Consider the following 17808-nt stretch of genomic DNA (forward strand, 5'->3'; position numbering starts at 1 on the left):
ACACACACACACACACCCCGGAAAATAAGATTCTTGGAAATTCTTAAGATTTCAAGAAAAAGTTCTATTTATTTGTATGTGTGCATCTGTATTTGCATATATGTATGGGGTCATGCAGAGGTCAGAAGAAGGCATCAGATACCCTGGAGCTGGAGTGACAGATGCTTGAGAACTGTCTAACACTGATGTTGGGAATTGAATTCTGGTCTTCTGCAAGAGCAGCAAGAGTTCTTAACCAGAGTCATCTCTCCAGTGCCAAAAACCTAGGAATTTTGGTATAGCTTAACACTAAAAATTAGGGCTTGAACTTTTATATTTTTATGGTTTAAATGTCAGGACCCACCCCATTAAAATAGTAGGCTTTACATTTTTCTAATTACATTATTTATTTAGTTTGTATATGTATGGGCAGAAATTCTTAAGAAATGACATTAACCCATTGTTACGAACAGTTTATGTTGACACAGAAGCATCTATTCACTCACCTTTAACAGTGCTTTCAATCAAGTTTGAAAGGTAACAAACTGATGGGTCAGGTGAGGTGACTCAGTGGGTAAAGAAGATTTGCCACCAAGCCCCATGCCCTAAATTCAATCCTTGGTGTATATATACACAGTGAGAGAGAAATGATTCCCAAGTTTTCCTCTGACCTCCACCTGTGCCATCACACAGAGGGGGGTAGAGGAGGAGGCAGACTGAGAGAGATAAACAAGCAGACAAACAAACACATAAAAACAAGCACTGGGATTACTGACATTACTACCACACCCAGCTACCTTTTTTTTTTTTTTTTTTTTTTTTTTTGGTTTTTTGAGGCAGGTGTAACACTGTGTAGCACTGGCTGTCCTGGAACTCACTCTGTAGACCAGGCTGGCCTAAAACTCACAGAGATCCACCTGCCTCTGCCTCCCAAGTGCTGGGATTAAACCACCACCTGGCCCAGCTACTTTTTCAAAATAAAGATATCTGAAAAGTTACGCTGAGTTCTTATGCTATTTGGTTCTGTCCATTTAGTGATTTAGTGAATTACACACAAATATTTGACAATGATGATTGTATGTCTAAGGTTGAAATGTAGCTCAGTGTTGGAGTGCTTATCTAGTATACACGGCTCATGGATTCAATCTCCAGCACAGGGGGGTGTGTGTGTATGTGTGTGTGTGTGTGTGTGTGTATCACTATGGAGCTTACTGGACATACTAGCAAGGGTCTACAATCTTAGCACTACACTAACTTGGAGGTAGAGGCAGGAGGATCAGGTGTGTTTAAAGCTATATAGTATATAGTATATACTGGCTATATAGTAAGGTTGAGGTCAGTCTGGGTAAATGTGAAATTCTGTTTGTTTAACAGCAAAAAACACAGAAAGGAAAAAGGAAGGTGTATTGAGGATGTGGCTTAGATAGTAGAGTATGTAGCATACGAAAGGCTCTAGGTTCCAACCCTGGGACTATATAAACCACAGAGTGACACAGTCTATAATCCTATCAAAAGTTGAAGCAAAAGAATCAGGAGTTCAAGGACAGTTTCTGCTACTGAGCAAGTTCCATGCCAGCCTGTGCTACACGAAGCTTCATTTTAAAAAAAGAAAGGGGGGGGGGTGTTGGATAAATGGCTCAGCAGTTAAGAACATTGACTGTTCTTCCAGAGAGCCTGGAGTTCAATTCCCAGCACCCACATAGCAGCTTCCAACTGTCTGTAACTCTAGTTCAAGGGGATCTGACCCCTTCATACCAAAGCACATTAAATAAAGCTAAAAAGAGAAAAAAAGCAGGTAAAGTCCTTGCTGTGTAAGCATGAGGTCCAGAGTTGGGATCTCCAGTACTCACATAAAGGCCAGGTTGACTCAGTGGCCTATCTGTAATCCCAGCCTTGGAGAGGTAGAGAAGAGATCCCTGGTGGCTATCTAGACTAGATGAAGCAGTACGCTTGGGATTCAAGTGAGAGATCCTGCCTCAATATTTAAGATGGAAAAAGACTGAGGAAGACACCAACATCAACCTCTGTCCCCCATGCATGTACATACATGAGCAAGCATACATACATGAATACACATTATATATACATGCAACCCCCTACCAAATGATATATATATATATATATATATATATATATATATATATATTCTATAAAATGTTCAGAATTATTATTTTGTGGAGACAGGGTCTCACTATGTAGCTCCAACTGTCCTGGAACTCACTGTGTAGACCATGCTGGCCTTGAACTCAAGAGATCTGCTGGCCTCTACTTCTAATGTGCTAGGACTAGAGACATATCTACCACCACACTCAGCAAAATTTCTTTAATATGCATGGTGCTAGAGTTTTTTTTTTGGAGACAGGGTTTCTCTGTGTAGCTTTGGAGCCTGTCCTGGAACTCACTGTGTAGACCAGGCTGGCCTCAAACTCATAGAGATCCACCTGCCTCTGCCTCCCAAGTGCTGGGATTAAAGGTGTGAACCACCACACCCAGCTGCAGATTAAACCAAGGGGTGGGAGAGAGAGAGAGAGTGTGTGTGTGTGTGTGTGTGTGTGTGTGTGTGTGTGTGTGTGTGTGTGTGTGTGTGTGTGTGTGTGTGTTTGAGTGCAGGGGGCTATACATGTGAGTGCCAGTGCATTAAATCCCCTGGAGCAGGAGTTAGTTGTGAGCTGACTGACATGGATGCTGAAAACTGAATCCAGATCCTCTCTAAGAGCATCGAATACTCTTTAAATCCCAATAAATTTTAATATTTTAATTAATTATATGCCCCACACATGGTTTTCATATGTATATTACACACACACACACACACACACACACACACACACACACACACACACACACACACACACGAAAAAAGTCTGTCTGAAAAATCCTCACTGTCTTGATACACATTGAGAAGTCTGATGGGTGTTTTTCTTTCCCTCATTCCTTGTCCTCAACTACCACCACCAACACTAATCTCAGATAGTAAGGAAGAGCTGAACTTTTCCTTTGTATAAACAATTCTCTAGTGTGAAGTTCCTGATGTTTCCTGTGATTACTTTAGTGGACTGAAGGAAAAGACTGTTTGAACTATTCAAGGTAGTTGATTAAACATCGGAAATACTAAAATGATACAAGTAACAAAAGTGCGAAGCAGTGATACTGTAGCAAAGGTCCACACAGGCACCCCATTTTTCTTCCTGATGTGACTCATTTATACTTCTACTTCTAGAAACTTGCCCTTTCATTCTGACATTTACTTAGAAAATGCAAAAGGTTTTGATAATATATCTTCTTTGTTCTAAAATTCATTTTGGGAAAAAAAATCACTAAAGTCAAACATTACAATATTATTTTACATACTTTACAGAGGAGGGGTGAAGACAGATTAGCCATGAATCCTTTCTTCTCTGATCCTTGTAGGTCACTTTCAGTGGCAGCAAATTTGAAGTTTGGCCTTAGAGGATTAAACATGCCTGTGGCTCTAGAGGAAATTACATTGGAAGGATAGTGGTTTTTTTCCTATGAGGTAGGCTGAGCCCATATCTCTGCACTTAAGCCAAAGAAAACCTGGCATGTGAATATGGATCTAGTATGAACAGAAATTTTACTTAATTGGTAGTTATATATCAAAAGATAAAAAAGAACTGGGTATGTTGGTAAACATCTATAATCATAGCATTTGGGAAACTAGCCTAAGGCTATATACATACATATTAGTTTGTCTCAAAACAATCAGGCAAAAATAACGACAAAAGATAAAAATGATAAAAGTGTACTACACCTGGAGGTTCAAGGAAGCTGGTCTTTGTTATTTTATTACATCCAAATAGACAATCTGTCTTGGCCTTCAACTCCAGCCACTACAGACTTAGAAACTTGGGTTTCTCTGTGTAGCTTTGGCCATTCTGGAACTTGCTCTGTAAACCAGGCTGGCCTTGAACTCACAGATCCCCCGGCCTCTGCCTCCCTGAAGTGCTAAGATTAAAGGCATGCACCACCAACAACCAGCATGAGAACAGGTTTTATACTGGTAATTCAGACAGGCAAGGGAGCTAATCAGCTCTTGATCTGACAGGCAATAGGTAAAACAACCATAAAATGGAACTATACTGTATGATCACTGAACACAATGTAAAAAAAAGTATCATCAAGATTCCTGAAAAGTGTGTCAGGGGCACTAGTGTGAAGATTTTAAAATGACTCAGGTTTTGAATCAGATGTAATCCCTAACACCCTAAATGAAGCCAGAGGAGCTTCCTAAATTTACCAGGGTGACTCAAATGTTTTTGTGCCATTTTTAGTTAAGAAAGACAAATGAAACCAGCCTTTCTTTAGTTGCCTGAAAGCTTCATGTCAAGATTATAGAGCTTTTAAGGTTGACTTAGAGACACTGACAAGAGGGAACAGGAACCTATGCTGATGTGTAAAAACACTAAGGTTTGCTGACAGGCAGACAAAACTCAGCACTAAATCCTTCATTTCAGCTACAGGGACCTAACACAAATGATCCACTTGTCAAAGATGTATGCAAATCATAAACAAAGAGAGGACAAAGAAACAATGGGTTCTTCTCCTTCTTGGGTCCTAGTCAAGATTTACGACCACTAGCAATTAAAATCTGATGCTATGTCTTTGAGTACCTCTCCCATGTTATTCATTATTTTTCATGAATAGCTTTCATTTTTGCTGAACAAACAAATCCAGAACCAGATGCCCACTGTGACATCCTGTTTAATAGACTAATACAATGGTTTTCAACCTACCAGAAAACAGATATTTACATTACAATTAATAGTAGCAAAATTACAGTTATGAAGTAGCAATGAAAATAACTTTATGTTGGGGTCACCACAACACGAGGAACTGTATTAAAGTGCCATAGCATTAGGAAGGTTGAGAACCACTGGACTAATAATTTCAAACATAAAAACAGTTGTACTAAGGAGGACGAAACTTCTGACTAGTAGAAAACAATACAGTGAATACAGTGATGATGAAGCTTTGTGTTTTTTATTTTTTTATTTTTTTGGTTTTTCAAGACAGAGTTTCTCTGTGTAGCCCTGGCTGTTCTGGAACTCACTCTGTAGACCAGGATGGTCTCAAACGACACAGAGATCTGCCTGCCTCTGCTTCCTAAGTATTGAGATTAAAGGTGTGCATCACCACAGCAGGGTAAGTGATGATAAATTTTAACTGGTAACTTGATGTGATTTAGATTCACTTAGGGGGATAAACCTCTGGGTATGTCTGTGAAGGTGTTTCCAGATCAGTTTAACCGAAAGTCGTCAAAGAATACTATTTTGAAAAAGGGTGCAAAGGTCCTGAACTGAGAGAAAGAGAGAGAGAGAGAGAGAGAGAGAGAGAGAGAGAGAGAGAGAGAGAATGGGAGAGAGGTATTGTCTCTCTGTTTCCTAACAGTGGGTGGAACACAACCAATCAGCCCAGGGTCTCACTGTATTATATCTGCTCAGGAACCCAAATAAAACCATCCTTCCTTCCTTAAATTGCTTCTGTTAGCTATTTTGTTACAGCAACATGAGAAATAGCTAATATAAATACTGAAATATTCCCTTACAAACCCAGAAAACATCCTAAGTCAATCAGTCTTGAATCATAGGAAGTATCTGTACAATTTTCTTTTAATTTAAACTTTTAGATCACCTTAAGTCCTAGTTTTCTCCCATGTGAGTTATACAATAGTTTTCATTTACCAAGTTCATAGATTCATTGGAGAAATAGATGTAATAGATACCTTTTCACCAAGGCGAATACTTCCACATTTCAAAAGGTTGATGTCATTTTTGCAGTCATCCATGAAGCCACAAATCAATCGGTAATCACTGAAGATGATAGCTGTCATTTTGGTAATGTATTGGTGACACTGATATTCAGTTATGTTGCCTCGGTGATCCACCAAGCAAGAAACCATGTAACCTTTACCAACTGGTTCTTCAGCACATTCTTTAATCTGTTAAAAAAAAAAAAAGTAGCTACTTTACACATATTAAATCAAGAGACCATATTCCAAGCAAGAAACTTATTTTGTTATTATTATTGCTGGAGATAATATCTTCCTGTGCAGCTCTAGCTAGCCTGGAACTCTCTAGGTAGCAGGCTAACCTTCAACTCAGAGATCAACCTGCTTCTGCCTCCTGAGTTCAGACATTAAAAGCTCTTTACATAGGAGACAAAAAGGAGGATGTTTAGAAATACATTGGTTTTAAGGAAAGATAGTGTTATTTCATGAAATGGTAAAGAATTTGGCTCTTACCTATGTATGGTTCCTCATAACTCCCTTGCCCAAGCAGGGCCTTAGAAACTAGGATTTCTCTTTCCTGATTCAGGTCATAGAAGCCCTAATACTTCTTGTCTTTCAATACTGGAAGGTGGCTATTGCATTCTCTGAACTCCTGAACTATCCTTCCCTCTTATTCTATGGAGTCGGGAATGCTCCAGAGGCCAAGAAGAATGCTGACAGGCATGGCTGGATTTTCCCATCCACTTTAATATTAGATATACAATGAAGTCTCCATAAAACCAGAAGAACAGGTTTAGGAGTTTCTAGATAGCTAGACATGCAGATCCCTAGAGGGTGGAGCACTAGCAAAGGTGCACAATTGAGGCTTTTCTCTTAAACCTTGACATATGTATCTCTTCATCTATCAGTGGTTCTCAACCTATGGGTCGTGACTCCTTGGGATGGGTGTCAAAGGACCCTTTCACAGGGGTCACCTAAGACCCATCAGAAAGCAGATATCATAACAGTAGTAAAATTACAGTAGTGAAGTAGCAATGAAAATAATTGTATGGATACCAGAACATGAGGAACTGTATCAAACAGTTGCAGCACTGGAAGGTTGAGGACCAATGGTCTATATCCTTTCAAATGTCATTTACAATAAGCCAGTAAATGTGTTTTCCTCAATCCACCATTCAAACAAAAAAATTGTGGAAATCCCCCTCACCTCCCTCCCCCACTTTAGACAGTTTCTCTAAAGAGCCCAGGCTGTCCTGGAACTCACTACAAACACCAGGCTGGGCTCAAACTCAAAGATATGCCTGCCTCTGTCTCCCCCAAAGGGCTGGGATTAAAGGTGTGTGCCACCATGGCCTAGCTAGAACTCTTTTCTAAATGGAATAAAAAGAGCTGTTAACATCTATACCCTTAGCTAACAAAGGGATCCTTTTAACCATGCAAGAATGCAGTGAACAAAAATCTAAATAGTAGGTCTGGAAAACATGCAGATCTGAAGGCCAAGCTACACAGCCAACCACTATCACTGGATAAACCTTATGGCCAAAGGAGAGGAGAGAAGACATAATGTAATGTGATCTCAATAAACTATGGATTTAGATATATATTCCTGAACTTAGTAGAATCCAAGCTTAAGGACAATGGAGGTGGTGGTGGCACACACCTTTAATCATGGCACTCAAGAGGTAGAGGCAGGAGGATCTCTTGAGTTCGAGGCCCACCTGTTCTGCATAGTGAGTTCTGGGACTGCCAGAGCTACACAGAGAAACCCTGTCTCAAAAAAAAAAAAAAAAAAAAGACAAACAAACAAACCACAAAAACCAAAGAACCCCCACAAGAAACAAACAAAACAACAACAACCACCAAAACCAACAAAAACAAACGACTTCATCATACTGTTTCAGTGGGTAGTCACAAAAAGAAGTGTAAACATCCTTCTTGTATCACAACCAAAGCAGATGAGAACTCCAAGGAAAGCAAAGCAATTAGTTTAGTCATTTCCTTTAAGCAGGGTGGCCAACAGATTCTACTTTGTCTTATAAATCACAATATCCACAAAACTACTTCATACTTTACCTCTGATATAGTTGACTTGCAAACCTCTCTGGCCACAGATTCAAATTTGGGATCAGTAGTCAGGTTCAGCTTGTAATTCCACAACAACTGGGTTCAAGAGAGGAAGAAAACAAAACAAAACAAAAACCCTCTGGTTACAACAACATGAAATTTGTCATCAGTGATTATTATAAATGACAAATCTAGTAATACATATAAAGCATATTTACATTTCCAGTAACACACAAAGTCATCACATTCACAGGTAAAAAGCAAAAAAATATATACAAACAATTAAATGAGCATCCACCATCCAGATAATTCTTTTTTCTTTCCTCCTAAATGATGTTTTTAAAACTATGAATTAAAATTATGAGGTACATGGGCTAGAGAAATGGCTCAGTATTAAGAACACTTACTGCTCATGCAGAAGACTAGAGTTTAGCTCTCAGAACTCAGGTTCTGAGGCTCCTAACTATAACTCCAACTCCAGGACATCTGATACTCTTTTCTGACCTCCATGGACACTGTACCATCCACACAAACCCACACACAGACACACTTAACTGAAACTAAAAAATTCTAAATTATGTGGTATCAAGAAAAAAAGTAGCTCGGTGGTAGTGGCACAGGTCTTTAGTCTCAGCACTTGGAAGGCAGGAAGATCTCCGAGTTCAAGAACAGCCTGTTCTACAGAGGAAGTTCCAGGACAGTGAGGGCTACAGAGAGAGACCCTATTTCAAAAAAACCAAAAACCACCACCAAAACACCAAACAAACAAACAAACAAAAACCCTAAATATTAAAGTCCCTGATAAAGTTTTGGAGAAAACATCTGCTTCCAAAAAGTCTGCCTTAAATGCTCAGATGTGGTGGAGTTTGTCTGAGAATTCACTGAACAGTGCTTTTCACAGATCAACCTTAAGGAGAGTTGCTCAGATTCTAGTTTCCAGGAATATGTCTTCATTCCCTGAAAACATTTGATTGACCCTTTGTTACATGGTTTACTTTAGAGTTGTTTGGTTTTGCTTTTTATTTCTTTAATGTGTACGGGAGTTTTGCCTGCTGAGTTTAACCACCACCCTGGCATATCTGTTTTCTTTGACCTTAGGGTTTCTTACAACAAGATAGTATTTACAAGGCTCCTTAAACAAGGCTTATAACATCCTTTTAAAACTCATAGAATCAGAGAAAATATAGTTTCCAGAAAAAGATCAAAAAGCTTCCCAAAATCTTTCATTATATTTATAAAGCACATATGGTGAGTTACTGAAAATTCATACTTATTGGGCTGGTGAGATGGCTCACAGGTTAAGAGCACACTGGCTGTTCTTCCAGAGGTCCTGAGTTCAATTCTCAGCACTATATGGTGGCTCACAACACACAATAATGAGATCTGGTGCCCTCTTCTGGCCTGCAGGCACACATGCAGGCAGAATACTGTATACACAATAAATAAATAAATCTTTAAAAAAAATCATACTTACATGATTGCAGTCTGAAGAAATTTCATTCTCGGGCTAGAAAGAAAAAACAAAAAAACAAAACAAAGAGAAAGATGTTTAAAACAAACAAACACTAAAAATTCCAACCCTTCAAGTTCTTAAACATCACACAAATGAAGTCAAAACCAGAGTCTGAATACTTAATGAAATATGTCTGTCTCTTCAGTCCAAGGAGTATACTGGAGCTGACACTCCTTCCAGATTCCTGAGGACAAATGTACCACAATGGTACATGAGAAACAATCCCTTCTCTATCAGTGCTACAATGCAGAAGTGGGAATGCATACTAGTGCAATAATACAACAGCAACATAAGGACTCTTTCTTTACAATGGTATTTTCTAATTTTGCATGCTAAAGGAGGGGCTGGAGAGATGGCTCAGTAGTTAAGAGCACTGGCTGCTCCTCTCAAGGACCTGGGTTCAATTTCCAGCATCCACATAGTAGCCCACAACCATTTATAACTGCAGTTCCAGGGGATCTAAGGCCCTTTTCTGGATTCCATGAGTACTGTACACATGTGGTGCACAGACATAGATGGAGGCAAATCACAATACATATAAAAGCAAAACAATTAAAAAAGAAAACTAAGGGACTGGAGAGATGGCTCAGTGGTTAAGAGCACTGACTTCTTCCAGAGGTCCTGAATTCAATTTCTGGCAACCACACGGTAGCTCACAGCCACCTTGAATGAGATCTGGTACCCTCTGCTGGCATGCAGGCAGAAGACTGTATACATAATAAATAAATAAAATTGTTTAAAAAAAAACTGTGAAAAAGTTTCTACCATCATAAAAAAAAAGAAACGAAAAGAAAAGAAAAAAGAAAACTAAGTCAGATAGTGGTGGTGACAGAGGCAGGTGGATCTCTATGAGTTCGAGGCCAGCCTGCTCTACAGAGTGAATTCCAGGACAGGCTCCAAAGCTACACAGAGAAGCCCTGTCTTGAAAAATCCAAAAAACAAACAAACACAAAACTTGACAAAGAGAGCAAATAGAGGAATATCCTTAGGAATATCCTTATGTACATATTTCCACTATCAAGACCCAGGAACTAGGAATTGAAAGCAAGGCATTCCTGTAGACCAGGATGACACAGAGATCCACCTGCCTCTGCTTCCTGAGTGCTGGGATTAAAGACATGCAACACCACCATTCAGCTTGAATTTTTTTTTTTAAATTAAAGTAGCTTTCATTTCTATTTTTGCCATTTATTATTATGAATCAATAATTTGTGCTAGTGTTTGTTGACTTGAATTTGACTGTTGCCTATTCTAATTCTAAGGCTACTTTTTCTCTCTTTAGCTCTGGCTAGTCAGGAACTGCCTGCCAGATCTGCCTGCCTGTTTCCAGAGTGATGGGATTTTAAAGGCATATCTCACCATTCTTTGAGGTTTGTTGTTTCTGTTGTTTGTTTTGTTTTTTTGTTAACTGAAGGAGAACAAGCAATGGTGAGGTTAAGAAGCCTAAGTGACAAGGGCTGGGATTTGCATTTACATGCTTTAGGTCTGAAGTCCAGGGGCTTAGCTTAACCGCTATATGTGCTTGAGGTGTGGGAGTAAAACTCTTGTGGCAGTTTTGAGAGCGTGAGAACTCATTAAAAGCTGAGCCACTAAAGGAAGGTCAGTTTATCTGCTATCAATGCCTAGACAGAGTAGAGTAAAACTTGCTGTTAAACAGCACAGTTGTAAATGATGTAAAAATAAATCTGTAATTACTGCCTAACAAAATGGAACAGTTTATCCATAACTGTATGAATGGCTAGTTATTGCTGTGAGGAAGATGGAAATCACATAGGGGAAAGTTCTTTGGAAATGGAAATAGCTTTTATATAAATGTAAACAATAAATATTATTTTAAAAGAAAAACAAATTTAATGTCATTTTTTAAGGGAAGCTGTATGATGCGTACACTGCATTTCAAATAGGTATACTGTTTCTCAAATTTCTTTTTAAAAAGTTTTAGTATTGCCGGGCCGTGATGACTCACGCCTTTAATCCCAGCACTCGGGAGGCAGAGGATCTCTGTGAGTTCGAGACCAGCCTGGTCTCCAGAGTGAGTGCCAGGATAGCCTCCAAAGCCACAGAGAAACCCTGCCTCTAAAAACAAAACAAAACAAAGTTTTAGTATTTTATGCATTTATCTGTTTGTCTGCATGTGTACCATATGCCCAAGGAGGTCAGATGAACTGAAGGTACCGGTGGTTGCAAACTGCAGATGTGGGTGATGGGAAGGAATTCAATTCTGGTTCTCTATAGGCCCTAGTTTTTCAAATTTCTTCTATGTCTATACTGAAAAAAAAAACCAGAATGTTGGGGTGGAAGATGGCTCAGCAGAATGAATCTCTAGTTCCATCAGAAATGTCAGTTTCCCTACTTTTTATAACTTTTATGAAAAATTTTCAAACTTCCCAACCTGGTAAAACTTGTTTACAGAAAGCACTCTGACCTCATCCTCCTTTTAAAACTAGTCAATTGAGCTGTTTTTAATCCCAGTACTCAGGAGGCAGAGGCAGGTGGATCTCTGTGAGGTTTGAGGCCAGCCTGGTCTACAAGAGCTAGTTCCAGAACAGCCAGGGCTACACAGAAAGACCCTGTCTAAGGAGAGAGAGAGAGAGAGAGAGAGAGAGAGAGAGAGAGAGAGAGAGAGAGAGAGAGAGAGAGAGAGAGTCGGGGAGCTCTTGGTCCCTGGACTGATTGCTGGGATTCCAGCATGGGACTGATCTAGAACCCAGGAACTTGGGTTTCAGTGAGGAAACCTTGAAAATCTACGGGACCTCCTGTAGTAGTTCAGTACTTATCCCTAGCATAGGTGTAGACTTTGGGAGCCCAATCCACATAGAGGGATACTCCCTGAGCCCAGGGGGTGGGCCTAGGCCCTATCCCAAAGGATATGATAGACTCTGATGACACCCTATGGAAGGCCTCAACCTCCAGGGGGAGCAGAAAGGATATATGATAGGTAGGGTTTTTAGGTAGGGGGGGGTTGTAGGGGAGAAGGGGAGGGAGAGGGAACTGGGATTGACATGTAAAACAATCTTGTTTCTAATACAAATTTTTTAAAAAAAAGGGGGAAAAAAAAGAGAGAAAGTCTGTGAAGTTGGACCTTGCCTAGTGGAGAAACATAGCCACCACCTGAATTAGAATAGAAACTAAGTGAACTTTCTGCCCACTGTGTGCTTTGCTAGCTTGGTTTGGATAGTGGTACACCCTTTTTGCAAAAAGCAATTGGCTCCTTGAGATACTTACTTTGTTCCATGATCCCTACACTGAGATTATTCTTTAATTTTAAAACACAGAAGACAGACATCATAAATTAACATTCATACTTATTTATAAAGTATATTTAAAATGGACTTAATTATGTCATTTGGTAATGATTAGATTATAACACACTACTGTTGAACGTTTTACCTACTATTTCAATAAGAACAAATACTTTAAATGCCTTTGAGTCCCTGAAATCAGCCTCCACATTATGAGTTAATCTAGTTTAACCATCTTTCCACTCAAATACATTTCTACAGTTTTGGATTAAAAGAGTATTTGTGGGGCTGGTGAGATTGTTCAGAGGGAAAAGGTGCCAAGCCTGACAACCTAGTTTGATACCTAGGACACATATGGTGGAGAGAACAGACTCCCCACTAGTTGCCCTCTGAGTTCCATAGGAGTGAGGTGGCAAACATCCATTCATCCTTCCCAAAGGCACACAAAATATGTTAAAAAAAATTTAGGAAGCTAAGCATGGTGGCACACACCTCTGAGTTCAACAGAGGCAAGAGGATCTCTCTGAGTTTGAGGCCAGCCTAATTTATATAGTGAATTCTAGGCCAGCCAGGATTACATATTGAAATCCCGTTTCAACAGTATGAACAAAAGCTGTAAATGTGCTTGGGAGGTTTGGCTTATTGATAAACTCCATTTTAGGCTTAAAAGCCATCCTATAGTAAAGACAAACTAGGTTCATTTTTATTTATGACTAAACCTTAACTACAAATGGTTCTGTACTGCCTATTTCTTGCCTTTGTTTTAGGAGATTGTTATGCTCACCTTGCAACCATGTCTTTATTTCAGGAGGTTTTTTTTTTTTATTATTTGAATTAGAAACAAGATTGTTTCACATGTCAATCCCAGTTCCCTTCACCCTCTCCTATCATTCCCCCCCCCCCCCCCCCAACTAAAACCCTACCTATCACATATCCTTTCTGCTCCCCCTGGATGGTGAGGCCTTCCATAGGGTGTCATCAGAGTCTATCATATCCTTTGGGATAGGGCCTAGGCCCATCCCCATGTGTCTTGGCTCGGGGAATATTCCTCTATGTGGATTGGGCTCCCAAAGTCCACACAGGAGGTTGTTATGACCAACTTGTTATGCTTATGTTCTGCTTTTGTAACCTTGCTTACTTGCCTGCCAAATCCCCAATCTGGAAACCCCCCACTCCTGAACTATAAAAACCCTTACCTTCCTCAAGTTTAGGGAAAGACAGCATGTGTACACAAACAAAAAAAGTTTGCTTTGGGGGCTGGAGAGATGGCTCAGAGGTTAAGAGCACTGACTGCTCTTCCAGGGGTCCTGAGTTCAATTCCCAGCAACTACAAGGTGGCTCAAAACCATCTGTTATGAGATCTGGTGCCCTCTTCTGGTGTGCAGATATACATGGAAGCAGAATGTTATATACATAATAAATAAATAAAATATTTTTAAAAAATTAAAAAAAAAGCTTGCTTTAATTAATTTGGTCATGATTTGGGTGGGTGGTCTTTCTCTTCAAATCTCTGGGATTTGAACACTGCATTCTAGTCCCCCTGGAAAAGTGTGTCCAGGCTGCTGGTAGCATGGAGAAGACACATGAAGAAGATCTGAATCTACCTCCTGGCTAGAGCAAAGCCTAACGTGTGTATGACCATGCACAAGAAAACAAATATCCTTATCAAGGAAATGATAAACAAAATCCTTAAAACTTTAACTGGTACAAGCCAATCTACTGACAATCAGATTAGCGTATTTTCATGAAGGCATGACATAATCAGACACAAAACTGCAACTTTAGAAGCCAGTGCTTGATTTTCAACTTTGTGTAATTTTTTTAATATTGTCTATTTACACACACACACACACACACACACACACACACACACACACACACACGTTAGAGCACAACCTTGTGGATTCTGGGAATCAAATTCAGGTTCTTAGGCTTGTCAGCAAGTGCCCTTGTTTGCTAATCCATCTCACCACTCCCTCAACCCTTGCTACCTTGATTTGCAACTAAACAAAAGCTTGTCTTGTATTTTCTCCCTAGATTTTGTTTTTCTACATTATGATATAAAGCTTTTAAGATTCATGGGATGGGCTGGAGAGATGGCTCAGCGGTTAAGAGCACTAACGGATCTTTCAGAGGTCCTTCGTTCAATTCCCGGCAACCACATGGTGGCTCACAACCATCTTGAATGCCCTCTGCTGGCATGCAGGCAGAAGACTGTATACATAATAAATAAATAAATCTTTAAAAAAAAAAGATTCATGGGACATCATGAATTTATAAATTTATAAATAATCACAGGTAGTTAATACTGGAAACTTAGAAGTATCTTTAGAATTAAAGAACAGAGGAGTGGCTAAGAGAAACACAACAGTGTCATGTAAAATATAAGACATAAAACAGGGTTTTCACAACTTTGTAAACAGAGGAAATTAAAGAACACATAAAAGAAAGTTGTATGGTTTAAAGATTTGATAAGGAACTAAAGGGCAAGGTAGTTCACGCTTTTAATCCCAACAATTGGGAGGCAAAGGCAGGCAGCTCTCTGGTTTCGAGGCTAGCCTGTTCTACAGAGTGTGTTCCAGGATAGCCAGGGATATACAGGGAAACTCTTGTCTCCAAAAAAAATCAAACAAAAAGTGATAAGGAACTACAAACCAGAAGTTTCAAACAAAAACAGATGTGGGTGCCAATTCCGGTTGATTTCTCCAAAATTACTAATTCCACAACACCGCAATCAAATCATTGCATCAGATAGAGCATGCCTATTTTTTTCCAAACTGTGAATGTAGACACACTAGACTATCATTAATCTCAAAGAACAGCACAGGACACAAACCCAGATTGCTAAAATAGAATATGGTTGAGAATGTTCTTCCATTTTCTAGTAGGCAGTGAAATGATCAAGAGAAATGCATTAACAAATATATATTTGGGCTGGAGAGATGGCTCAGCCATTAAAGGCTAGGCTCACAACCAAAAATATAAACAAGTAAAACATAACAAGTTAAAGACTTTAGTTTCTAATTTTATGGAAGTTCAGAATACAGCAATATAGAAAAACTGCTACATCAAACAAATGTAGAATTGAGGTAGATCACTCTGCTCATCAGATGTTTACATTATAATTCTTAACAGTAGCAACATTACAGTTATGAAGTAGCAACAAAGTAACTTCACGGTTGGGGGTGGGGTCACCACAACACGAGGAACTGTATTCAAGGGGCAAAGCATCAAGAAGGTTACAAACCACTGAGAATGACTGCTATTCAAGGGCAGTGGTTAAGAACTTGGGAGGCTGAAGCAGAGAAACCTAAGAGTGGCCAACCTGAGCTACACAACAAAGCCAACAAAATACCCGAGAAACAACGAAAAAGACTCTCTCTCTCTGTCTCTGTCTGTCTCTCTGTCTCTGTCTCTGTGTGTGTGTGTGTGTGTGTGTGTGTGTGTGTGTGTGTCATTCTTCAGTATCTGCTCACCTTGTTTTTTAGGTCAGGGTCTCTCACAAGACGCAAGGCTCACTGAATAAGCTATGCTGGCTGGCCGGCAAACCGCAGAGATCCACATATCTCCATCTCCCATGGGTAGGATTAAAAGCGTGCACCACCACACTCAGCCTTTTCACATGGATTCTGGGGTCCAAACTCAGGTTCTCATGCTTACAAGGCAAACACTTTCTCAAGTATCTTCCCAACCTCAGATGTTTTAAGGTATTTTAAAATATAGGTAATAATGGAATATTTCATGAATATATATATATATATGTATATATATATTGAATATTGTGATGGCTTGGTTGTTTACTTGACTATATCTAGAGTTATTAACTAAAATCGAAGTGACTGGGTATACCTGTGAAGGATAAATATATATTTTTTCTTACTTAAATCATTTGAAGTGGGAAAGATTTACTTTTCTTCTGGACCACATCTTTTGGTGGCAGTCTAAATAAAGGACAAGGAAGAAGGAAGCTTGTATTTTCTTTGCCTGTTTGCTCTCACTGACAAGTCCATTTCTTCACTGGCATCAGAGACCACTTCTTCAGGATTCTGGCATATACTGAAGGCCAGCTGAGATATCCAGCCTCAGGGACTGAACAACTACTGAATTCTTGAACTTTCCACTGGTAGACAGCCATTGTTACACTAGTTGGACCACAGCCTGTAAACCACTCTAATAAACCACATATATGTAAGATTTATTTTATATTTTTGTGATCTATATACATTCTATCAGTTCTGTTCCCTCAGAGACCCTGACTAATACAGATATGCCTAATATTTTCAAATGATAACATTTTGATAAGAATAGAGGAGTAAGAGCTGAAATTTGGAGCTAGAGAAATAGCTCAATGGTTAACAGCCCTTACTGTCTAGAGCACCTAGGTTCAGTTCCCAGGACCCACATGGTCACTTGTAACCACTTGTAACTCCAGTTCCAACTCCTTCTTTTTACCTCCATGGGCATCAGGCATACACATGGTGCACCAACATATGTGAGCAAAACAGTCATACATATAAAATTAAAAATTTAATAGTCTTTAAAAAAAAGTTATGGCCGGGCGTTGGTGGCGCACGCCTTTAATCCCAGCACTCGGGAGGCAGAGGCAGGCAGATCTCTGTGAGTTCAAGGCCTGCCTGGTCTCCAGAGCAAGTGCCAGGATAGGCTCCAAAGCTACACAGAGAAACCCTGTCTCGAAAAACAAACAAACAAACCAACAAAAAAGGAAAAAAAAAGTTATTAGCAACAGGAAAGAGAGAACCTAGCACACGTACCCATCCCAGTATAATGGTAAATAAAACAGAGAAGGAACTTGGAGGGTGTATGAGTAACAGCAGCGCACAAAGGCAGTAAGACAGGAGAGGGGTTGAGCACAAAGTACTTGGAGATACTTACCTGACTCCAAAAAAACAAACAAACCACATGTGGCGTATACCAGCATAAGCTATCAACTGATACTACATTTCTTACAATAGTACAGACTCAAGATAAATGGGACTGCATCCAATTTTACAGACAAAGATACTTAAGTACAGAGAAACTAACATGACCAAATGTACTCCTGCTAGGTAGCAAACCTAGGTTTTTAAGGAATGACAACTAAATAATAATGAAAGGCTTAAGCATATTTTCAGCTTGATGCCTCTCCTCCAAAAGATGAGCTGGTAGGGTGGTCAGGTATAATACACAAACTCAGTGTTCTAGGATCTTTTTAAAAACATTTTTAAAATTAATTTTTTAGATTCCAATCCCAGTCTCCCCCC

The 17808-nt window shown here is 39.5% G+C and overlaps 1 protein-coding gene across 1 annotated transcript in view; it reads right to left on the bottom strand.

Annotated features, from left to right (window-relative positions):
* Glg1 (golgi glycoprotein 1) overlaps positions 1 to 17808 on the bottom strand; it is a 97826-nt gene that overhangs the window by 38127 nt on the left and 41891 nt on the right. Inside the window, 3 exon segments of the mRNA NM_001244273.1 lie at positions 5723 to 5938; positions 7802 to 7888; positions 9267 to 9299. Of these exon segments, the coding sequence (NP_001231202.1) occupies positions 5723 to 5938; positions 7802 to 7888; positions 9267 to 9299 (336 nt within the window).

The sequence above is a fragment of the Cricetulus griseus genome, chromosome 3 (genome assembly GCF_003668045.3).
Source record: "Cricetulus griseus strain 17A/GY chromosome 3, alternate assembly CriGri-PICRH-1.0, whole genome shotgun sequence".
Lineage (NCBI taxonomy): Eukaryota > Metazoa > Chordata > Mammalia > Rodentia > Cricetidae > Cricetulus > Cricetulus griseus.